The sequence below is a fragment of the Oratosquilla oratoria genome, chromosome 29 (assembly GCF_046742065.1).
Source record: "Oratosquilla oratoria isolate Oo_2021 chromosome 29, ASM4674206v1, whole genome shotgun sequence".
Lineage (NCBI taxonomy): Eukaryota > Metazoa > Arthropoda > Malacostraca > Stomatopoda > Squillidae > Oratosquilla > Oratosquilla oratoria.
In genome coordinates, this window is record NC_134805.1 from 12585543 (window position 1) to 12610705 (window position 25163).

The 25163-nt window shown below is 42.3% G+C and overlaps 1 protein-coding gene across 6 annotated transcripts in view; it reads right to left on the reverse strand.

The window, feature by feature from the left end:
- Window positions 1-25163, reverse strand: part of ebi (transducin beta like ebi) — a 29800-nt gene that overhangs the window by 2345 nt on the left and 2292 nt on the right. For 2 of the 6 annotated variants that reach the window (XM_076211696.1, XM_076211698.1), the window contains 11 exons: window positions 24257-24389; window positions 23617-23682; window positions 23221-23366; window positions 20274-20409; window positions 18702-18837; window positions 14907-15042; window positions 14317-14478; window positions 13045-13302; window positions 9052-9179; window positions 7680-7845; window positions 1-5230 (listed from right to left, as the gene is read on the reverse strand). The exon at window positions 1-5230 is cut by the window's left edge and continues 2345 nt beyond it. In XM_076211696.1, the coding sequence (XP_076067811.1) occupies window positions 5102-5230; window positions 7680-7845; window positions 9052-9179; window positions 13045-13302; window positions 14317-14478; window positions 14907-15042; window positions 18702-18837; window positions 20274-20409; window positions 23221-23366; window positions 23617-23674 (1455 nt within the window). In that variant the 5' untranslated portion in view covers window positions 23675-23682; window positions 24257-24389 and the 3' untranslated portion in view covers window positions 1-5101. The remainder of the gene's footprint in view (window positions 5231-7679; window positions 7846-9051; window positions 9180-13044; window positions 13303-14316; window positions 14479-14906; window positions 15043-18701; window positions 18838-20273; window positions 20410-23220; window positions 23367-23616; window positions 23683-24256; window positions 24390-25163) is intronic. The other 4 variants (XR_012967727.1, XM_076211699.1, XM_076211700.1 and 1 more) reach the window with 4 other exon arrangements.

Here is a 25163-nt window from a genome sequence, read left to right on the forward strand (position 1 = left end):
ACAAACCCCTGCCTTCTTTGCCTCATTCAAGAAAGTAAACAACCCCCCCCCTCCTTCCTCATCCTTCAGGCCACGTCATCCATTCACACTAAGTTTCCTTCCTTCCATCCACCAACCCTACTCTAGGTCTCAAAAGCTCACTAAACTTTCTTCCATTTTCCATAATATTAACTTCATTCATCCTTTCTGTATGCCCAATCAACCTGAACACTAGACTGCGTTATCCAAATGCCTTCTTCCCACACCTGTTCTATACCTGACCTCCACAATTCTTACTCTTCTTGTATTTCTTAAACGTCATCTCAAGAAGACAGTTTATTTTCCTTTTATATCCCAAGTATCTGAAGATGGCAACTGCCAACAGTTCTGGTAAACACTATCCGAGAATAAAAGCTATACTGAATGTATAATGTCCTTAAATGGTGTTTACTGTACATCACTGTTGCTGTTGTTTATTGCTCTGGGCTGAACTTTACTGGCAGTTCTTTCCTTATAGACAATCTTGCACCACTGTTGTGCTCATGTATTTCCTATGTTGGTTTAGTTAATGTAACCTAACTTGACCCTGTATGGTGTTTGAGGGAAAGACATACATACATACTGTGGACATGGTAAAATATTTGTTTTTGATGAGGAATGTGTTGTTGACATTTGTTGGATGGAGTACATCTATCATATCACACCAGTGGCAGGGTTGATGTACTTCATTATGTCTTGTACGGTTTCTCTTGGAAAGTCAATATGTTCTTGGAGTGGAAGGGTTGTAAGTCTTTGGGTTGGACAAGGGAAGGGAATGGTTTGTGGGTGGGAGTCGCTGTGGACTAGTGAAGATAGATGGTTTGTACAGAAAGTAGCTGTTCTCTTCTCATTTGGTAAGACAACTGTGGCGGTTCTGGGTTGGGGGGGGGGTTGAACAAGGTGTTGAATAGGTTTGTGGTTGAGTTTTGGTGGGCTGGAGGGAATTGGGGGTTGTATTTGAGGTTCTTCTGCTTAAGACGAGGCTTGAGGTCTAAGGTTGGGCTGTGGGTTCTAATGACACTTGTGAAGGGGATGTAGTGGTTTGTACAGGGTATTCTTGTGTTATGCGAGAAGCCTCTTGATGTAGTTGTTTGAGTGGACCTACTATAGGGTTCATCCGATAAACGGTAGAGTTCCTGCATATGCGACAAGGCCTGGTCATCCTGGATTGTACCCTTTTTCATGTTTTGTTGGTAGGTTTCATGACCAAGAATCTTGGATAATCCAAACCCATGTCCGTTTCATCTTGGTATGGGTCAAGTTGGTCAGCAGAGTTGCTTTGGCTTGGCAATACAATATCTCTTGGTGGGATTGGGGAGGTAGTTATTAACTGTGGTACTTGGGTCTGCTGAAAACACTGGTGGCGGATATTACCCACTGTGGAGAGGGTGGGTAGTTGCTCTGGTGTTGCTATTGTAGATTGTTCTCGAGTTACTGGGCAGGCCTCTTCACATCACTCACTGGGAGGTGGTGTAGGGCAGGGCAGGACAGGAGCGTCGTTGCTCCCTCGCTGTTGTTGTCATTATTCTTACCACATTATGGGCGACTATATCAGAGGGCAGCTCCCCTGCCTGGTTAGATGTGGGTAGCCCATGTTTCAGGCACCTTTTCTAGCCCCTCCCCTTGTGGGGTAAGCAGGGTATTCCTAAATAGGGCTGCTTAGCTGTGTAGGCTGCTGCCAAGCCGTGCTACTCTTCATTCTACACAGAGCAAAAGCAGAGTCTACACCGTCCACCATGCGAGTCGTGACTAAGACTTCCTGAGATTACCCACCTTCATGCACCATCGTTGGAAGAAAAAATATATTGTTGGACAGTGGGCGAGAAAGTGACTGAATATACTAAGTCTCCATCACTTCCTTCACTCTTGGTAACAACCAGGTGGGAACAGATCCCATGTAGTGCCACTAGGAGGTAGTGGGGCAGTAGTTGGGTCTTCCTTCTCCAAGCATCCAGTATCTAGGTCCCGCTTCAGGACCCTGCTATCTTCAAGGAGAAGTAGTGGCCTTGAAATGAAATGTTTGAAAGGTACTCTATACCTGTGGGTTTTTGCTCCTCTATATGCCAATGTAAACACAATCTTTCCCTTGTACAGTCCTGCTTCAGGACCCTGCTATCTTCTTTACAAGGAGAAGAAGTGGCCTTGAAATGAAGTGTTTGAAAGGTACTCTATATCTGGGGGTCTTTGCTCCTCTATACGCCAATGTAAACACAATCTTTCCCTCATACATTTTCTTTGCATTCGTCCTCTAAATTTCCAAAGCATGTGCAGTAATCCCTCAATATACTGAACTAATTGGGGGGAAGGTTTGGTTGTTAATGCCCAAAAGTTTGATATGTCCAAAGGTTTTGTCATTTGGAACTTTTTGCACACATCAAACTTTGGGTCTGTTTGTGACACAGCAAACCTTCAGTATATTGAACTAATTGGGGAGAAGGCTTAGTAGTTATAGCCGAAAAGTCTCCCGCCCACTATCCATACTGAACCTTGCACCTTGTTTGTTACATCACACGAATGGTCTCGCTAAGTTCAATACAACTGAAATTCAGTGTAACGAGGTTCAGTATAATGAGGGTTTACTGTATTATTATTATTATTATTATTACCAGGTGTTAACTTTATAGCGTTACATGCAGGCAATGGGTGTACTGTTGTTAATCACCGAAAGTTAAATTGGTTTCTTTGCTTGAGCCCTTTTCTTCCGTTCCTTTCCATGTGATCCTGGTCTTCACTTCAAAATATGAAACAAAATTACAAGATCCTTTTTTTCCTCTATACATTTTTTCTGACCTGCTACCTCGATCATCATCAAGAACCATGGAAAACAGTATTTATACTGAACTTTAAATACATCTAAACAAGTCTGTACACAAGTAATTAATGTGGCTGATTTTTTTCTGAATAACTGCAATAAGTTCAGTGTGATATATAATCTATATATCTATAAAACAAAAAGGAAGAAGAAAAATAAATAAAATAAAATAATTTCTCCAACCCTGGTAGTTCACCACAGTATATTTCAGTCATTCTTCACATTATTCACAATATCATACCAAACCCCTCTTCGCTGTCAACTCGACAAGTTCATAAGAGCATCACAACACTATAATTTATAATTCCATTTACCACAGTTTTTTGTTCGCAATAACATTATTCCATCCACTTCATTCATAATGCAATAGTGTTCTCAAGGCTAGGAACTGGCAAATTGTTGCCAATGAAATACAATTCCTCGTCATGTTAACTTGACCAATTAAAGCAACATTTTCACATCATTTCATAACTGGGTACATATTTTCCACATCTTTTCTTGGGAGTATCTAAAATGCAAAATTAACTTCTTTTTTCCAGTTTGGCTACATACCCATAGGTTAAAAGGAGTGTTGCATAAAACCCTCATAATAACACCACAGTAAAATGATTCATTTGAACTTAAGTAGAATATAAGTTCCTAATTATGGACAAAATGAGACATTTTAAAGTGAAACTAAAGATACCTTCAATTGTACACCTAACTTATCATATATCTTTACATATGCATATTCAAAAAGATGAGCCTTAACTCATCACATTAAAAGCATATCAAGATACTCAGAAGTGACAATCCCTTAACCACACAAATCCCTGCCCCCAATAAAAAAAAATATATATATAATTTAAAAAAAAAAAAAATGAAAAGGGGGAGGGGCTTCCAAATAAAGTATCTTCATATATACTATGACCAAATCCTTCAATATAAATAAAATGTTAACGGAAACTATTGTCTCAATAATGCCCTCGTCTATTCCAGATCCTAACTGAACATCAAACAATGTATCAAAACTGGTCGTAACTTTGGATCACCTGAACATCTAAACAAATCACAAGCACATTCTATAAATACAACTTTATAATGTAAATTTAAATGACTTATGAATGTAAAAACAGATGCACTGAATGATCACAATGAACCATATAACAATAAAAATTACAGACCAAATCAATGTGGTAAGTAACAATACACACTTCCTGTAAGAGAAACTGTTTCTTTTGCCCCAAAAGAAAATATCTGGATCTTATGATTATGAGAGAGAATTCACCAGCCACTTAACCACGGAACTTGAGAGGAAAATATATGCATGTATATATATATGTATATATTGGGTTCATCCCATTTGTATAAGCTATGTTCTTGTATGTCAACCTTATGCATGACAGTTTACAATACACAATGTTCTTGTATGTCAACCTTATGCATGACAGTTCACAATACACAAATTCCTAACAAGAACTAAAGTAATGTCCTTAAGATATCATGTGAAAATATAAATCTATACCAAATGAATGTAGTCTAAAAAGGAGTCTTAAATTATATGAATGACAAAATGAACTAACAGATCCTTGATCAATATTTTTCAAATAGAAAGTAAACCCAAGTAATGAATCTCTTCCCCACTTCCATGTTACCACCAGACGGCTAAAACTTACCGTGTACGATCCATTACAAGACTTTCCAAAAAGCACACGACCACCGTCGACTCTGTGACAAGTAGAACTCGTGTAAACTCGACTCTTTTTCCGATTCAATCTTTCTCTTGTGTGAACTCAACTACTCCTCAACAGATTCAACCTTTTACAAATCCACTTGAGAATCAACTCTACATATTGTTCACATTGTGACTATCCTTCCTCATTTGGGAACACGACAACTACTTAAAAGTTGCCCTCCGCCCCAAATGAGGGGGCGTCAGCTTTTAAAATAATAAATTTCACCAGTTTCTGTCTCCATGTGGAGTAGGATGAGACCCCTTGTTCACAGCAGAGAACGTTCTACCACAATTGTAACAACTGAATTTACCTCTCATGTTTGGCAGTTCACTCAGTCTGATCACACAGTATAGGAAGTTTCTGTGCTTTTTTTGTGACATTCCAAGTTCTGCCATACCTGAACTAATGGGGGGTCCTCCTCAAAAATAGAGGAGGCTGAAGCGCAACTGCTGCAGTGAGGTTTCGAACCAGCCACTGGCAGAGGGATCCCCATTGTAATTAGTTACCAGGTCACTTCAGTTATTGGCCAATATGGTTCCCTTTTAGGGTGCCAGTCTCACTTCCTTAGGTCTAAAACGAAGACACTTCCATCCGATGCTGAGGCCCCCACTTTGTTCCCATTCGAGTTCCAACAGACCTCAAAGATTCCTCCAGTTCCCTTGTAACTGTGCACTAGCTGACCACTCTGTGAAAAACAAATACATATCTCTTACTGATTCAGCCAACTTATGGAAGAAGTGATGGGATGGACTAAAGTAGTTAGTGACTGTTTGGAAGGGTATATACATACACATACGAATACCAACGGATTTTTCTCCCCTTACAAGGTAGGTAGCCAAAGTCAAAGGCATAAGTCCACTCCCACCCATTTAATTCCCACCCTCCTCCCTCCCTCTTTTCTTGGGTCCTCCTGAATGAAGGGTCATCCCTGCATCTCACCCACTGCCCTGCGTCAGAAGCAATGTAGCAAGACACAGCACATCCACAGCAAGGCTGCTTCATTTAATTGGTGATCCCCCCCCCCTCTCCGTCCCCTCATGCAGTAAAAGAAGACAGGCTGCATCAAAATATCATTCACACATACTCCCCCCTCCCAAACTCCCTTCCATGCATTGCAGCAGCATCCATACACAACCATTCTCAACACACCCCTATCTTCTGTCTTCTCCCTTCCTTCCTCAACAGACATTCCCCTCTTTCCCAATGCCCCTTTTACCCCATCCATCCATCTCATCCTTGGTTGCACCCTCATGTTAACTCCCTCCACCTCTGCCTTCCACACTTTTTACTAATCTTTCTTCACTCATTCTTTCCACGTGTCCAAACTATCCTAATATTCTAACATCAACCCATTTCCCAACTCCCTTTCCACCCCCATTCTCCTCCTTATTTCTCACTCTATCCAGCCTAGTAACCCCTACCATACTTCTTGGGCATTTCATCTCGAACACATTTAAACTCTTCCTCTTTCCATGTTTCTGCCCCATACAGTGCTATTGGCACAATCCCCCTTCATACAATCTCCTCTTAGTATCCATTCTCAAATGTCTATTTCTCATTACACTTTGTAATCCTCCAAGGCATTTACTTGCTTCTCTCAGTCTACATTCTACCTCCACCACCACTCCTCCCTTTCCTGCCACGTTTGCATCCCAAGTGTTTAAAGCTATCCACTTCCTAGTCTCTCTCCCCGAATATTCCAATTTGCTGCTATCCTCTCCACTTGTACATTTCATCACCTTACTTTTAACCAGGAGGTGCTCAGATAAGAGGGAGGGTAGAGGGGTGTGGAGTGTATTCAGGGATGAAATGGGTGGAAATGATTTTACGCCGTTCCCTTTTTGGCTACCTCCCTTGGTATATGTATGTACTTTTAACCATGTTTATCTTGAACTTCCTTCTCTCACACCTTCCCAAACTCCATCACTAGTCCTATCCATCCCACAGGGGCACATGAGAGGAGAACTGTGAGTAAACGTGGTCAAAAGTAAGATGACGAGATCTACAAGGGATGCGGGTGATGACAGGTTAGAGGTGAATGCAGAAAACACTGTATTGGCAAGATTTTGAATTTGAAAGTAGAAAGAAGAGCCTAAACATATTTTTGAGATGAAGTGTTGAGAAGTATGGTGGGGGTTATGAGAATGAACTGAGTGAGAAATGTGGAGGTCAGATTGAGAGCAAGGATAGTGAGAGCTGGCAGAAAGAGCTGATCAAAGAATGCAGGGATGATTTGGGTGTAAGGAAAGAATGTGTCAAGAAAGATTATGGAAGAAAGAGAGAGAGAGAGAGCGAGCTTGGAAAGTAATGGTGGATGGCTGGGGCAAAGGGGGTTTTGGATGCAAGAGAAATTTCTGTCAAGCAAGGAAGAGGAAGGGTACATACATACATATACCAAGGCTTCTTCCCCCTTACAAGGGGGGTAGCCAAGAAGAGGAAGGGTAAAATAGATATAAATGGAAGGGTGGTGAAGTGGGGTGCTACATAACAAAACAATGGCGGCAAAACAGCTCTGGCTGTCAGGCCCAGCTGTGCAGGTGCCATGTCCTGCTGCATCTACTCTGACCCAAACACTGGAGTTAGTACCCATACAGCCTCATCACATGGCAATTCCCTTCCTCATCCACATACACACACCAAAGGCTTTTTCGCCCTTACACGGGATGTAGCCAAAACACAAAGGCATAGAAACCAGTCTCACCCTTTCCATCCCCTATATACTCCACTCCATTCCTCATCCACTCAGAGTAATTCATTCACAATCTCCCTCCATTCACTTCCTTTCTTTGCATGCTCTCTGGAAGGATTTACTGAAAAATAATTAATCCAGCCATTTTTCACACCTATCCTCTATGGCAGGGGTTCTCAACTCGAGGTTCAGAACACAATTTACAAGGGGTACTGGGATGACTAGCAAAAGATTACTTAAACATTTAAACCTGTAGAGAGCAAACGACTGTTATCAAAGTGCACGTCATATCATGTTATTACACTCTGAACCATTTGATATCCACTGCTGTACCATTGTACGTTCAGGTTAATTGGGGGGTACAGGCCAATGGTTTGACGACTCTCCGGGTATGTAACGGGAAAAAGGTTGAGAACCCTTGCTCTATGGGTATAAAGGCACTTACCTGAGTTGACCAAATGTGAACACATTTATCAAAGCTCCCAGATGCCAAGAACTTCCCATCAGGTGAGAAAGCAACTGAGTAAACTGGCTCCGTGTGCTTGGTCAGCGTATGTATACATGCACCTCGCTCCACATCCCAAAGCCGCACCGTGGAATCGAAGGATGCACTGCATAGGGAAATAAATAATAGCACTTATAAAACACATTCACCCTTAAAAGAATACAATTGTGTTTATATACGAATTACAACATCTATATAATAGACCAATGATAAGAAGATAAGAATGAAGAAGACTGCAAGAGACCATAAAGTCGTCTGTTTCTTAACACAACTGACATATTCGGCGCTCACTACATAGGAACCTGTTTGTGGTCCTGCAAGATGGATAGCCGAGCTGCCATTTTCAAAACCTGTCAACCCCTTTACCTCTATATCCCACTACACAGGGGGAATTCCTTGTGCATAAACCTTCTCGCAGAAGTGAGAAAAAAATCTTTAACGCTAACAGGAGTTAAAGTGAGCAACAGAGTCATGTTCAACCCTTTCACTACACAAGGGTTTCCCCTGGTTGAATACAACTGTCTGGCTGCAGTCAAAACAAAGAGGCAGCTGGATTTCTAAGATTAATGACAGATTTGCAGTACCCTTATCTGCTTATGGAGGACACGAAAGATTGCTTCTATGTGTGTAATAATTCAATAGTTAACTATCAAGAATATTTGCAACATTGTCTTGTATGCTTGTCTTAATTTTTTTTGTATTGAACAAAATGGTTGATGATCATCATTCAGTTATGAGGGTGGATGGGAGAGGAGTATGTTGGGGATGTTGTTTTTTGGCTACCTTCCTTGAATGTGGGAAAAAGCTTTTGGTATATGTATGCATGTATTTGCAACATCGAAAGAGAAAGGTAACTACTACCAACAAGGCAGTCAGGACAAGCACTGTGCAGGACATATTGGTACAACATTTTGTTCATTTAAGCTCCATCAAACAAGTGAAACACTGTACCAAGAACTTCATCTTCATATGGTACTTTTCTTGATCTATTTGCAATGTTGCCTGCAAAAATCAGGGCGATATCTATCAGCAGATATGAGATACCACAAAGTTGTTGTCAAACTTTAGAATCCAACTGCAGAAATCATGACCAGCAGTGAAAGGGACTAACAGAATGGAAAAGATCAATCACAGGAGTTGCGAGAAAAATAACTTGATGTGGTTTATTTTACTTGATGAAAATGAGGAGGTGGAGAGGAAGAGGAGGAGGAGGAGGAGGAAGAGGAAGAGGAAGAGGAAGAGAAGGAGAAGAATAAGATTAAGGATATTCAATGTCAGAAAACGAGGCTTTAAAGACGACGAGGAAACCCACCTGGCAAGTATGAGGTTCATGTTTGGGTTACTCGTTCCGGGTCCAGTGGGAGACCACTTGATTGTATAAATTTCTTTGTTATGAGCCTGAAGGTCATGGACACACGTGTCCTGTCGCATCGACCATATCTGTGGGGTAAGTAAAGTTCCATTAACAGTCAGACTAGGACACATCTGCAAATCAGGGTAAAACCTCTCTAATTTCTCCTTATAAGGTAGGTTGCCATGTCACAAGACACATCCACTCCAATCCATCACCCTCTCATCTTAGCTCCTCTTGGATGACTCATCCCAATAGGCTCTTTCCCCCTTAAAAGGGACGTAGCCCCCCCCCCAAATCCACTCCCACCTATTCCATTTCCACATACTCCACTCCCATCCACCCCCCTCCCTCCCTCGTGTCTTGGCTCCTCCTGGATGACGGGTCATCCCCGCATCTCACCCACTGCCCTGGGTCAGAAGCAGTGTTGCAAGACACAGCACATCCACAACAAGGCTGTTTTATTAAATTGGCAACCCCCCCCTCTCCGTCCCCTTGTGTAGAAATGAAGATGGGGAGAAATTCCTTTGTGTTGCATCAATTTATTTTTCACACTCCCTCACCCCCATCCCCCACCCACTCCCTTCCATACATCACATCATCCATACACAACCATTCTCCATTCACCCCAATCTTCTGTCCTCTCCCATCCTTTCTCAACAGACATTCCCCTCTTTCCCAATGCCCCTTTTACCCCATCCATTCATCTCATCCTTGGTCGCCCGGCCCCTCATGTTCACTCCTTCCACACCTTTTACTAATCTTCTTCACTTATTTTTTTCATGTGTCCAAACCATCCCAATACTCTTTCATCAACCCTATCTCCCAAATCCCTTTCCATCCCCATTCTCCTCCTCACCTCCTCGTTTCTCACTCTATCCAGGCTAGTAACCCATATCATACTTCTCAGGCACCTCATCTCAAACATGTTCAAACTCCTCCTATGTTCCTTGTTTCTGACCCATACAGTGCTGTCGGCACAATTACACCTTCATACAATCTCCTCTTAGCATCCATTCCCAAATGTCTATTTCTCATTACACTTTTTAATCCCCAAGGCATTTACTTGCTTCTCTCACTCTACATTCTACCTCCACCTCCACTCCTTTTCTTGCCACATTTGCACCCAAGTATCTAAAACTATCCACTTCCTCCAGTCTCTCCCTTAATACTCACTTGCTAAGTAATAATAAACGAAGAAAATGTGATCAAACCAGTTCACAGAATTTGGGGACAACTCATGTACAACTACATACATACATACATACATATACCAAGGCTTTTTCCCCCTTCCAAGGGAGGTAGCCAAAAAGGGAAAGGCATAAAAACACTCCCACCCATTTCATCCCTAAATACACTCCACACCCCTCCCACCCTTCCTCTCATCTGAGCACCTCCTGGATGACGGGTCATCCCTGCACCCTGCCCACCGCCCTGGGTCAGAAGCAGTGTCACAAGACACAGCACATCCACAGCAAGGCCGCTTCATTTAATCGGCGACCCCCCCTCTCCGTCCCCCTTTGCATATAAGGAGAGGACGGGGAGAGATCCCTTCGGGCTGCGTCAAAATTTACTCACACATACTACACATACATGCAGTCACAACATCATCCATATACAACCATTCTCCACTCACCCCTGTCTTCCGTCCTCTCCCTTCCTTCCTCAACAGACATTCCCCTCTTCCCCAAAGCCCCCTTCACCCCATCCATCCACCTCATCCTAGGACGTCCCCTCATGTTCACTCCCTCCACATCTGCCTTCCATACCTCTTTTACTAGTCTTTCTTCACTCATTCTTTCCATGTGTCCAAACCATCCTAATATTCTTTCATCAACCCTCTCTCCCAAATCCTTTTTCACCCCTGTTCTCCTCCTCACCTCCTCATTTCTCACTCTATCTAGCCTAGTAACCCCCACCATACTTCTCAGACACCTCATCTCAAACACATTCAAACTCCTTCTCTCTTCTTCTCTTATGTTCCACGTTTCTGCCCCATACAGTGCTGTTGGCACAATCACTCCTTCATACAGTCTCCTCTTCGCATCCATTCCCAAATGTCTATTTCTCATTACACTCTTTAAACCACCAAGGCATTTACTCGCTTCTCTCAATCTACATTCTACCTCCACCTTCACTCCACCTTTTCCTGCTACACTTGCACCCAAGTATCTAAAACTATCCACTTCCTCCAGTCGCTCTCCCTTAATGTTCACTTCCAGTCTACTGCCACTTTCACCCCTTTCACCCCTTGTACATCTCATCACCTTACTTTTACCCACATTTATCTTTAGCTTTCTTCTATCACATACTCTCCCAAACTCTGCCACCAGCTTCCTCAATCCCTCCTCTGACCCTGCCACAAGCGCAGTGTCGTCCGCAAACAACAGCTGGCTCACCTCCCACTTTTCTCCATTTTCTTTAACCATCTCCAATCCCTGACTCACTACCCTAGCATTCACCTCTCGCACCACCCCATCCATGTATAAGTTGAACAGCCAGGGCGACATAACGCATCCTTGACGAAGTCCCACCTTTACTTCAAACCACTCACTCTCTCCATTTCCAATCCTAACACATGCTCTACTACTCACATAAAAACTCTTGACAGCTCCCAAAAGCTTTCCTCCTATCCCATAAATCTGCATAACCTCCCACAGTGCCTTTCTGTCTACCCTATCTTAAGCCTTTTCCAGATCCATAAAAGCCCAAAAAAACATCCTTCCCCTTTCCTATAGCTTTCTCACATATCTGTCTTACCACAAAGATCTGATCTACACAACCTCTACCCGACCTAAATCCACACTGTTCCTCACCAATTACTCCTTCTGTTCCTCTCCTAATCCTCTCAATTAAGATTCTCCCATAAGCCTTCCCTACTACACTCAACAGGCTAATCCCTCTGAAATTACTACATTCACACTTGTCCCCTTTTCCCTTGTAAAGAGGAACTATACAGGCACTACTCCAGTCCTCCGGTACTCTACCCTCTCTCCAGCAAACATTAAATAATCTCACCAACCAGTCCACCATCACTGAACCTCCCTTTTTCAGACATCCCTGCCTCCTGTCCACTGCCAGGGTCAGATGCAATGCAGCAAGACACAGTACATCCAGAGCAGGGCTGTTTCGCTTACACAGTGACCTTCCCGCCTTGTCCCTTCAACCAGATAAATATGAGAAATTCCTTTGGGCTGCAGCAAAATATCCATACACCATTCTCCATTTACCTCTATCCCAGACTTTTTATTGTAAATACATTTATCATAATATATTCAACAGTATTGACCGAATCCCTACAAATATAACAGCCACCAGCTGTTTCAGTTTATCCTCAGACTCAACATATGCAGTGTCATCTACATACAACAACTTCCTCACCTCCCACTTTCCACCACTCTCACTCAACTCCCAATTCCCTCCCTAGCACACTCGTTTCCTTCCCTCACCATCTCATCCTCAGGTCCAAACCTTACACTAAAATGACAAGGTAACTAAATGGCCAAACTCTGGCATTGGAAATGAACCCTACTCCCCACACTTCTTTTAGATGTTTATGCTGACTGCTGACACAAAAGTGGGCCAATACAATTCCTGATACAAATTTTTATCTCCAATATAATTACAGACAGAACTGTCTGCATACATTTTTCAAGACACACACACACACACAATTGCACATGGATATACATGCACGCACACACACACATACTTGCACATACATACACGTGCACACACATATATACATACATATACTAAAGGCTTTTTCCCCCTACACAGGGGGTAGCCAAAAAGAAAAAGGCATAGAAACCACTCCCACCCATTCCATTTCCTATATATTCCACACACATATACATGTATATATACAATTACAGAATTCAAGATTATTTTCAAGACATTCTGCAACAAACTATTCTTTTGTTGCTTCCCCACATAGAAAATCCATACACATACCTTGAGTGTCATGTCATCTGAACAAGAGGCAAGAAGGTTGCCCTGAGGATCCCACTTGATTGCATTGACTTCGTTGGTGTGACCCTGGAAGGATTTAATGGGTCTGTCTTGACCCAACTTGCAGACGTGGATGCACTGATCTGTTGAGCACGAGGCAAAGGAGTTGTTTGTTTGCCAGTCCACGTCCAAAGCAGGAGCAGAATGGAAGGCAAATTGCTGTGTACAGTGGCCAGAAGAGGCATCCCAGATGATCGTGGTCTGTTGAAAAAAAAAAAAAAAATTCTGGTCAGTCCATTCTACATACATACACATACCAAAGGCTTTCCCCCTCCCCCTTACAAGGGAGGTAGCCAAAAAACAAAGGCTTTATATAAAACCACACCCACCCATTCCATCCCTATCACACTCCCCTCCCCTCCACCCTCTTATCTTGGCACCTCCTGGATGACAGGTCATCCCTGCATCTTGTCCACTGCCCTGGGTCAGAAGCAGTTCAGATCACTAAAATTAATACATACATACCAACAGCCCTTACAAGGGAGGTATCACAAAATCCACTCCCACCCACTCCACTCCTACTCACCCCCTTCCCTCCTCATCTTGGCTCCTCCTGGATGACGGGTCATCCCTGCATCTCGCCCACTGCCCTGGGTCAGAACCAATGTAGTAAGACAGCACATCCACAGCAAGGCCACTTCATTTAATCTCCCCTCATACATACCAAAAGGTCTTCTTCCCCTGAATCAAAACATACCTCATTCACCAAGCCTCCTGACTTAATATCTCATAAATAAAGGCTTCTTCCTGCCCCGAGCCAAGTCAAAGGCAATGTAGCACGACACATTGTCACAACAGCGGGGTTCAACAACCCAGGCTGGTTAACTCCCACCACTTCATTATCTGGCAATCTCTCCCCACCCCCACCTCTTCATCCAGTAAAATAAATAAACAAAAATAAATAAATAAATAAACAAAAATAAATAAATAAAAAATAAATAAATAATAAAATAATAATAAAAAAATAATAATAATAAAAAAAATAATAAAAAAATAATATAAATAAATAATAATAATAATGGAGTAGCCAAGAAGAATATCCTCCCCGGCTACATCATTCCCTTTTACACTACTCTTCCTTGATAAACAGACACTCTTTTGTCAAGTACTCATCTCTGGTCCCACTACATAACTATACACACATATACCATATGCATATATACATGCCACTAATTGACAACCACTAATGCATTTTTACAGGTAACAATGCCCTACCTTATCAACACCTGCACTCAAGATGTAGTTTCCTTTTTTGTTCCATTTAAGGGCAAAGATGGGGCCTTTGTGCTGACCCAGTGTGGAAGCTAACCGACCCTCGGTCGTCCAAATTCGAGCATAGCCATCATAGGAACCAGTTGCAAGTAAGGTACCGTCACACTGAAACGAAAATGGCCACGAACTCGTAAAAAACATGGTCAAGAAGTTTGTGGCCACAATGACAAAGTGGACACATACAAGGATGACAGAATAAGTTTGAGGAGAATTAATTGATAAACACAACCTGTTTCATGAGTGGGCTGTATCATGTGTAACCTAGTATGCTATAGAAGAATTAAGGTGAAGGTTCAATGTTCACATTGTTCAAACAGGGAGGAGTGAAATGGATAAACATGATAGGACTGAACATAGTGAGAGGTTTCATTTTGGTTAATACAATCTTTGTTCAGAGGAACCTTAACCATAAACTGGTTCATGAAGGCCCCCATAAAATCCTAGGTTATATATTCATCCTGGTAAATGATCATTTAGAACTAACCAAAACAGTCAATACAAACAAGTTAATACAATAAAGACATTAAACTTACATTCCAGTCTAGAGAGGTGACATCTTTGTTACTAGGCACTTCCGTCCCACCCTTCTGAATGCAGTGGCGTAGGACAAGTTGGTTAGCAGATGTATTGTCACTCATATTCCATATCCGTGCTGTGCTGTCTCCAGACCTGTTGTCACAAAGACAATGATGGGTTAATTTATTATAATGATCGAGTTTGACTGATTTGGTTTAATGCCTTAAACTCCCCTTCTTAGGAAGCCTCTTTACAGGATTTTTTAAGGCAGAAATTTTAATGTAGTATGCCCTTGGTGGTAGAGATAAATTGTAGATTAAGAGAAACAAATGCCTTTGGGGGAGATTAAAGTGTTGTGAAAAGGCATCTGGGTATGGATGCAAGGGGGGGGAGATTATATGAAGGGGTGATTGTGCAGACAACACTATATGGGACGGAGGCATGAGATGTCTGAGAAATATGGTTTGGGTTACAAGGTTGGATAGTGATAAATGAGGTGGTGAGGAGATCTAGGAAGTAACAGATGGTAGACAGGGCTAATGAAAGAGTATTGAGATAGTTTGGACACATGGAAAGACTGAAGACATATTAGTAAAAGGTGTGTGTAGAGGCCAGAGGTAGATGGAACTTAGGGGCAGATGAGATGAATGGATGGGGTGAAAGGGGCTTTGAGCAAGAGGGGATTGTCAGCTCAGCAAGAATGGGAGAAGGCAGAAGACAGGGGTAAGTACAAAATGGCTATGTATACATGATACTTTGATGCAAGGATGGGAGAGGGTGAGGGATGGAGGAGGGGAGTAGAGAGTGGTTGTGCATCAATGAAATTATTATGCAGCCCAAAGGGATTTCTCCCCATCTTTTTCTGCATGAGGATGGAGGTAGGGAGAGGTGGCTTTGCTATGGATGTACTGTCTTGCTGCATTGCTTCTGACCCATGGTAGTGGGCAGGAGTCAGGGATGACCCTTCATCCACAAGGTGCTAAGATAGAATACCCATAGTACAAACTTTCATCCTGCTTAACCACTTCAGTACGGGACTTAAATCTCGCGGGCAGCAGCCAATGCCAGCCGTATGACGTCACGTAATAATATTTGCATCATAAAATATAGTCGCCGCTTATATCAATCGTTCTCTCTTTCACCCGCGAATTTTGAAAACCACAGAGAATGGGATTCAGGGCACATTTGGGAGAATGTAAAAACACAGGGGCGACTACAATAAATATAATCAAGACGCCGATATGGCAGCGTCGCGAATCCACTTGCTCCTCATGACGCCTACGTGTGCGGCACCGTATGGAAGGGGTTAATGAATTCAAAGTGCCTCCACTCCTAAGGTTAACTGCTCCTACAAGTGGTGGCAGGGAAAGGTGGAGTGGAAGTGGAGGTAGAATGTAGATTGAGAGAAGCGAGTAAATGCCTTGGTGGATTAAAGAGTGTAATGAGGAATAGACATTTGGGAATGGATGCTAAGGAGACTGTATGAAGGAGTGATTGTGCCAACAGCACTGTATGGGGCAGAAACATGGAACATAAGAGAAGAAGAGAGAAGGAGTTTGAATGTGTTTGAGATGAGGTGTCTGAGAAGTATGATGGGGGTTACTAGGCTAGATAAGAGTGAGAAATGAGGAGGTGAGGAGGTGAGGAGGAGAAGAGGGGTGGAAAAGGAGCTGGGAGATAGGGTTGATGAAAGAATATTAGGATGGTTTGGACACATGGAAAGAATGAGTGAAGAAAGACTAGTAAAAGAGGTGTGGAAGGCAGATGTGGAGGGAGTGAACATGAGGGGACGTCCTAGGATGAGGTGGATGGATGGGGTGAAGGGGGCTTTGGGGAAGAGGGGAATGTCTGTTGAGGAAGGACGGGAGAGGACAGAAGACAAGGGTGAATGGAGAATGGTTGTATATGGATGATGTTGTGTTAGCATGAGGTGGAATGGGTGGGTGGATGGGGGGTGAGGTAGTATGTGTGAGCAAAATTTGACGCAGCCCGAAGGGATCTCTCCCCGTCCTCTCATTTTATGCAATGGGGGGACGGAGAGGGGGGGTCGCCGATTTAATGAAGCGGCCTTGCTGTGGATGTGCTGTGTCTTGCGACACTGCTTCTGACCCAGGGCAGTGGACAAGGTGCAGGGATGACCCGTCATTCAGGAGGTGCTAAGATAAGAGGGAGGGTGGAGGGGTGTGGAGTGTATTCAGGGATGGAATGGGTGGGAATGATTTTATGCCTTTTTCTTTTAGGGTACCCCCTTGTAAGGGGGAAAAAGCCTTGGTATATGTATGATGTATGTATGTATGTACAAGTGGTGATGCTCCAATCTACCAGACCAGCATCCCTTTATCATAAAGTAGCACCATTTCCAATGAAAGCAATGCAGTATAATACAAACACTTGTTGAAACTAGCATTCTACAAACAACTGAAGCAGGGATTATTAACTACAATAGAACTTCAGTTCTTGAATGTTTCAAGTCTTACAAACCAGTTCTTAAAAAATAGATAAAATAAATAAATAAAAATGAGAGGAAGGGTGGGAGGGGTGTGGAGTGTATTTAGGGATGAAATGGGTGGGAGTGTTTTTATGCCTTTCCCTTTTTGGCTACCTCCCTTGGAAGGGGGAAAAAGCCTTGGTATATGTATGTATGTATGTAATAATTTTGCTCCCATAGTGACCAAAATATCAGTTCTTGACCCATCCACTTCTCAACATGCATCATAGGAAAAGTGGGGGTACAACGGTACATACATGTACCAAAGGCTTTTTTCCCCCTTACACGGGAGGTAGCCAAAAGACAAGGCATAGAAACCACTCCCATCCATTCCATCCCCTACATACTCCACTCCCCTCTACCTTCTTCCCTCCCTCTTATCTTGGCACCTACTGGATGACGGGTCACCCCTGCATCTTGTCCACTGCCCTGGGTCAGAAGGAGTGTCACAAGACATCACATCCACAGCAAGGCCACTTCATTAATTTGGCAACCCCCCTTCTCCGTCCCCTCATGCAGAAAAGGAGAAGACGGAGAAATCCCTTCGGGCTGCGTCAATTTATTTCTCATACATACTCCCTCACCCCCATCCCCCACCCACTCCCCCTCATGCATCATCTATACACAACCCCTCTCCATTCACCCCTATCTTCTGTCCTCTCCTGTCCTTCCTCCACAGACATTCCTCTCTTTTGTAATGCCCCTTTCACCCCATCCATCCATCTCATTCTAGTACACCCCCTCATATTCACTCCTTCCACCTCTTGCAAAAGATAATTGGGTGAAACTAATGCAGGTTGATAACGCGTGTCCTGTGTCTGGCTTGTGATCCAAAGCAGTGGGCAGCACACAGGGATGACCATTCGTAAGGGAGGGAGGCAAGGCTGGTGGACGGAAGTGGAATGGGTGGAAGTGAATCTGTGCCTTTTGACTTGGCTACCTCCCTGATATGGGGGAAAAAGTCCCTGGTATACAGATAGATAACGTGAGATCTTGGCCCCAGTTTAGATGGTGCCATGCCAGAAGGTAGTGAGGCTGCTGTCTTGAAGATGGGAAGGCCCTTTTCAGAGATTCACCACACAAAACCATGCATTAGGAAAATGAGGTAAAGCAAACAATACATCCCACGTCACAGTGTTCAGTTGGGGAGCACATACTACCACTCAAAATACAATTTTTCATTTATCATTTGTGACAATAAACCATTTCATCATTAGTATTTTTTTTTTAATCTATGAACACCAGAGATACTTCTTTCTGGCATCCACCTTGCAGGACCACCATAAGCAGGTGCCTGTGATCGGTCCCTTTTTGAAAAACTCACCCCGAGGCAAGAAGATCTGTTGTTGGATTCCACGCACAGATGAAGACTTCAGATTCATGTCCTCGAAGGGTGGTGGCTTTGTTGACGGGTATCTCCACGCTGTTGTCGACCTCCATCGTTTCCCCCGTTGGGCCTGCTTCAGTAAGAATACAAAAACCTATTATTCTTTCACACAACGGAAATTTAGTCATTTTTAATTTAACTTGCTTGCAACTGGAATGGGTAAAATTCCAGAAACATCCAAGCACTGATATCTAACAAGAAAAATATCTTTCAAATACGAAATAAAGGGACAAATGCATTTGTGTTACATATAAATATATGTGTATTATATATATATATGTAATATATATACATATATATAATATATATACATTTTCTTTTCTTTTTATGAGGGGGCGTCCTAGGATGAGATGGATGGATGGGGTGAAAGGGGCACTTACTCCAGTCTCTACCTTAATACTCCCTTCCAAACTGTTGCCATCCTCACCCAATGTTCATCACCATACTTTTACCCATATTTATTTTCAACTTCCTACTTTCACATTCCTTCCCAAACTCTGTCACTAACTTCCTTAACCCCTTCTGATCCTGCCACAAGTGCAATGTTGTCAGCAAACAACTGACTTCTCTCATAAAAATTGGTGGCTGCTCTTAACAGCTTTCCTCCCATCCCATATATTTGCAATGCCTCTCACAATGCCTTCCTGTCTACCCTGTCACAAGCCTTTTCTAAATCCATAAAAGCCCAAAATGCATCCTTCCCTTTACCTAAAGCTTTCTCACATATTTGCCTTACCACACAAATCTGAGAGTGGGGGGACAGCATAATGGGAGGGATAGTCACAGTATAATAAAGTAGCATCATTTCTCAATGAATAGAGATTTCCTCTATCACAGACAAAATGATGCAAGGCTCTGGTTCATAGGGGTGCCCCATGTAGAATCTAATGTATCAGCTGCACATTAGCGAACAGCTTTAAACCCCACAATAACATGCAGTCAATATCCCAGATGGGCTCCAAGTACATAATTTACACATTCTTATCCTAAGCATTAAATCTTCCCTTGAATGCTCAGCCAATATCAGTCTGGTTGAAAACAAGTGGTTCATCATTACCATTGCCTCGGACATCCCACACGGTCTCAAACCTACAAAATGTATAATGATCCACAATTCTGCTAAGTACATCTTCAAGGCCTGAGCATTTATTTATGTATTTTATTTGTTATTTAAATTATTATAGTTTTTATTTATTCATTATTATGATTTTTTTGCACCCGACCTAGATATGGACCAAAAGGTCTCCTGTCGGCATGCTCTACCTTTGTAAACTCTACTACTATTGTCTTCAGCAGATAATGTTTCATCAAAATACACATTCTAATAGCTGTAATTTTTGGCGATGTGAACATTTCTTTATGCCTGATCTACTTGTATTATCCCCACCAATGCCAGAATACTAACAAAATAAAGATCATAGAACTGTTCCTATAGATATAAACATTTCTTACAAAGGCTACCAAATATTGTCTTCATTTAGGCTTTTTGTAACTACTAACTATATTTACCTTCATCTCCATTTGTGCTTTGTATTTCTGTTTTTACAACTGGTTTCTGTTGTGGATTATGTTGTCTAGAAGCGACAACATCTGGCATAACAGCATCTATCAGTGACAAACTATCAATCATCCTCTCCGAGCCATCCTGAAAAACATGAAAAACCTCTTCAGGTTAATGTACCAACGACCACTTAACAAAATGACAATTTACTGGCCTTTACTTCTAATTTTTCCTTAGCACCCTGTGGCAGAAAGCAAGAAAACCACCACACTATACCCTGCATGTCATAAAAGCTAAATGGGTTGTCGTGTTGTGCCTGCAAGAGGCTACCCTGCCGTCCTGGGGGAAAATGGAAGATGAAGACCTCTGATATTCAATCAAACCACCACAGAATCCAAGACACATTGATAACACTAGAATGCCAACTCTACAAGGAGGTGCAGCTCCATGAGCAGTAACCTAGGAGACACTGGTCTTGTGTACGAGACCAGGGGTAATGGATTGACATACATATACCAAAGGCTTTTCCCCCCTTACATGGGGGGTAGCCAAATAGAAAAAGGCATAGAAATCACTCCCACCCATTTCATTTCCCATATATTCCACTCCCCTCCACCCTCCCTCCTATCTTGGCACCTAAACATAAAAGACTAGTGTAAACCAAGAGGCTTATCAATATCCTTTTCTTACATTTTTCTTCTTCTGTATATTCCAGGGAGAAGCATGTTTTCATTTACCCACCCCAACGTAAAGGGGGAGTCCTTTATATATATACAGTGGAACCTCAGTTCTTGAATATCTCATAGTTGAATAAATTTGACTTTTTTTCACTCGAGTAGTCGACCATAATATTAGTTCTCAACTAACCTGAATGGAGAAAAACTGAAAATGTGGCAAATTTCAAAAGTTTTGTGAAAAAGTATCACCCTAATAAAGATGTAGCCTGTCTCCCGCCCACTGACATGGGTTAGAAGCAATGCAACAAGACAGTACACCCCGAGCAACACTGCTTCACTTAACTGGCAACCCCCTTCTCTGTCCCCTCGTGTGGCAAATAGAGATGAGACCAAAATCCCTTCGGGCATGTCAAAATATCATCCCTACACAACCACTTCCTACTCCCCACCCCATCCTTCCTAACATCAAAGATATATACACAGACATTCTCCACTCACCCCTATCTCCTGCCTTCTCCCTTCTTTGCTCAACAGACATTCCCCTCTTGCTCAACACCCCCCTTTCACCCCATCCATCCATCTCATCCTCTGTCGTCACTTCAAGTTCACCCCACCCACCTCTGCTTTCCACACCTCTTTTACTAATCTTTCTTCACTCGGTCTTCCTATATGTCCAAACCATCCCAATACTCTTTCATCAGCCCTATCTGCTATCTCCTTTTCTACCCCCACTCTCCTCCTCACCTCCTCGTTTCTCACTCTATCCCCTACTTTACTTCTCAGACATTTCACCTCAAACACAGTTAAACTTCTCTCAGATTCTTAACCTCTTCAATACAAGTCAAATTCCCACTCGCAGCATCAGATACCTTATGTACAATGATGCAGCACAATACTTGTGCTATAAAATATAAAGTCACTGCTGATATGCTCGTTCTCTTTCACCAAGTAATAAAACACAGAAAATGCTGTCAAACCAGTTGATAGAATTCTGGGGTAACTCGGCTACAACTGCAAAATATAATCAGGACACCAATGATCCTTGTGTATCCATCTTGTGTTGGCATCATCGTATAAAGAGGTGAATGACCTTTCATCCATGAGGAGCTAAAATGCGAGGGAGGCAAGGGTGGCAGATGGGAGTGGAATAGGTGTGTCCCTTTCAAATTGGCTACCTCCCTTATAAGGGGGGAAAAAGCCCTTAGCTGATAGACAGGAAGCTGTATCCAACAAATCTTTTAACTTGTTTCAGTCCTGAACTGAACCAGTTTTGGAACAGTTTTCTAGGAGAGATTATGGTTGCCTTGGGAGATTAAAGTGTCTTGAGAATTAGGCATCTGGGAATGGATGCAAAGAAATTATATGAATGGGTGACTGTGCTGACAACACTGTACAAGATGGAGACTTGAAATTTGAGAGAGGCCAAGGGGAGGAGCTCAAACATGTTTGAGGTGAAATAGCCGAGTAGTATGACAAGAGTTACGAGGTTGGATAGAGCGAGAAATGAGATGGGGAAGAGGAGAGCTGGGGTGGAAAAGGAGATGGCGAATAGGGCTGATGAGAGAATATTGGGAAGGTTTGGACATGTGGAAAGAACAAGTGAAGCATACATACATATAGGGTCCAGCAAAAAAAGAAATGAATATTCAGAGAAGTGGTACATGACAGTATTAAGAGTTTCACTATGTTTTGAGCATCACTATAAATAAATAATAAAATAAATAAATGGTGATACCCAAAACATAGTGACACTTATCAATTAAATCAAATAACTAACATTATCTTCAACCTCTTGGTCAATACAAGTTGGCCTCGAAAACCAACACTGCCAATGTTCCATCTGATGCTACTACCCCATTTCAATTGAGACGGATACTTCTAGGCACAGACTGGACTCTTTTAGTCGCCTCTATACCAACAGATCCTGACACACTATGGATGATACAAGTCCTTGTCTCAACAACAGACCACCATCCAGCACTTCTAAGCTACCAGAAGAGGCTGGATGACCGCATTGTGAACAGCTGCCCAGGATGTAACACTTCACCCCATACCATACAACATATAATGGAAGACTGCATTATACACAATCATGCACACAAACAACACAACATACACTCTATAAAGGATTTGTGGGAAAACCCAGTTTCGGCTGTGGCATTCCTTGGGGAGACGGGACTGCTCGGACAGACAGTCTAGGGAACGACAACAACAGACAAACAACTTGATCCTCAACTACAGTTCCTAGTTTTAATTTTCGGTAATCAACATAACTCACCTCTCCTATACTTATTTCCGCTTCTGTGTAGTGAAGGCCTTTCTGGATAATACTCAAGAGTGCAGCTGGGGGAACTAAAGCACCATTAATGTTGGACTGGGAGATATGCGACTCAATGCCAAATACATAAGCTGCATGGTAGAACCCTAGGAAGAAAAAAAAAAAAAAAATCATAATTAATCAAATATGTAATAACCTGTAGACATGCAGACACAACATGATTAATACCGAAAACAGAAGCAGGGAGAAAGATATACATATAATAAATCTCTAATAGTTCCCTATAATTCCTTCACCACCACCACTCATAAACATGTAAGCACTTGTATGCACATTCTTCAATATTACAAATTTACTTCAACCACATGGTCTCACATATCACAAAATACCACTTACCTGATTCTTGAAGATATCTGTACACCAAAAAATTCACCTCATCACTTGTGAAACTCATTTTGAAATCTGAAAAGGAAGGAACATAACCTAATGAGGCAAAATAACTATTATGAACCAAAACTTTACCTAGCACTCTTTATTTACCTCCCTTACCATCCCGATCCATATAGTGATCAATCATAGCAACAGCATAAATCCTTGATGTAGCCCACTTTCATTTAGGGTTATCCACTCTCCACTCCTGTCCCTTGTACATACAATTCAAGTAAAAACATTTGGATTTTTTTTCAAAATATTTCCCTCTGTCCTACACATTTGAAATAAACACAACAAACCCTACCAGCTCTATCATAAACATTCAGCAACTCCATCAAAACCTCGCCACTTTTGCTCGTCCCTTTTATGTTTCCCTGTTCTTTCTGAGCATTAATACTAGTTAATCCCCCATGCAGTACACTCTTCTAATGGAACAATTTGTTATTTTTGTATACACACTTCTCCAGCTGTGTCACTATGCACACTTTCCCTTGTCCAACATCCCGAACACATGATTTTATGACTTCCATCACTCCATTCACCCACATTTTCAAGACCACTGCCCTCACTCAAATATCAATTCACGAACTGTATGTTAAATTACCTAATTAAACTTATGGTGCACTAACGTGTAGAAAGCAACTTGCTTGTGTCATCTGGTTGTCCTGCAGCCAAACCAGCTTTGTTTACTCCAGTTTGCACTCTCACCTTCGAACTTTCAAAGCTAACATCAAATACTGTAAAAAGATAATAGATCAATATTAAATTATTTAAAAGCTGTCAAGCCAGAAATGGAGAACACAATCCAATTCTATTTGGGAACTTGTACGATCACAAAGAGAAGGGGAGATCACACATGATTAGATGTATTTGTCAAAGCCTTGCTTGAAACTCCTTCAAATTTTCTACAATATAAACATTCTTGAAACGAGAAGCTACAACATTTTTTTCTCACAAAACACTCCAACCCATGCCTCCACCCGAGTCATTCCTCTGCAAACCCCCACCCACCCATGAAGAGGGTAAAGTCCCACCAACTGGGAAGCCAATCCATCCACATACCAAGGGCTTTTTCCCCCCTTTACAAAGGAGGGTAGCCAAATCAAAAGGCAAGTACCCACTCCCATCTACCATCCTTTCTTCCCTCTCATCTTAAGTTATTCAGGGATGAAGGGTCATCCCTGTCTCCTGGCCACTGCCTTGGGCCAGAAACAATGCATCAAGATACAGTACATACACAGCCGGGCTACTGCACTAATCAACAATCCCTCTCACGCAGAAAAAGAAAAGACGGAGAAACCCCTTCACACTGCATCAAAGTATCATTCATACATAACTACTCCCTATCTCCCAACCGCTCCTCTACCATTTGTCTTCATTTCCGATGTACACAACTGGACTTCCCTTCATTTCCTTTATCATGGAGGACACCTAGGAAATTAATTCCACATATCACCTTTGCCAGTTATCCAGCATCATACAACTATTACATGCCAATTTCTTTATATATC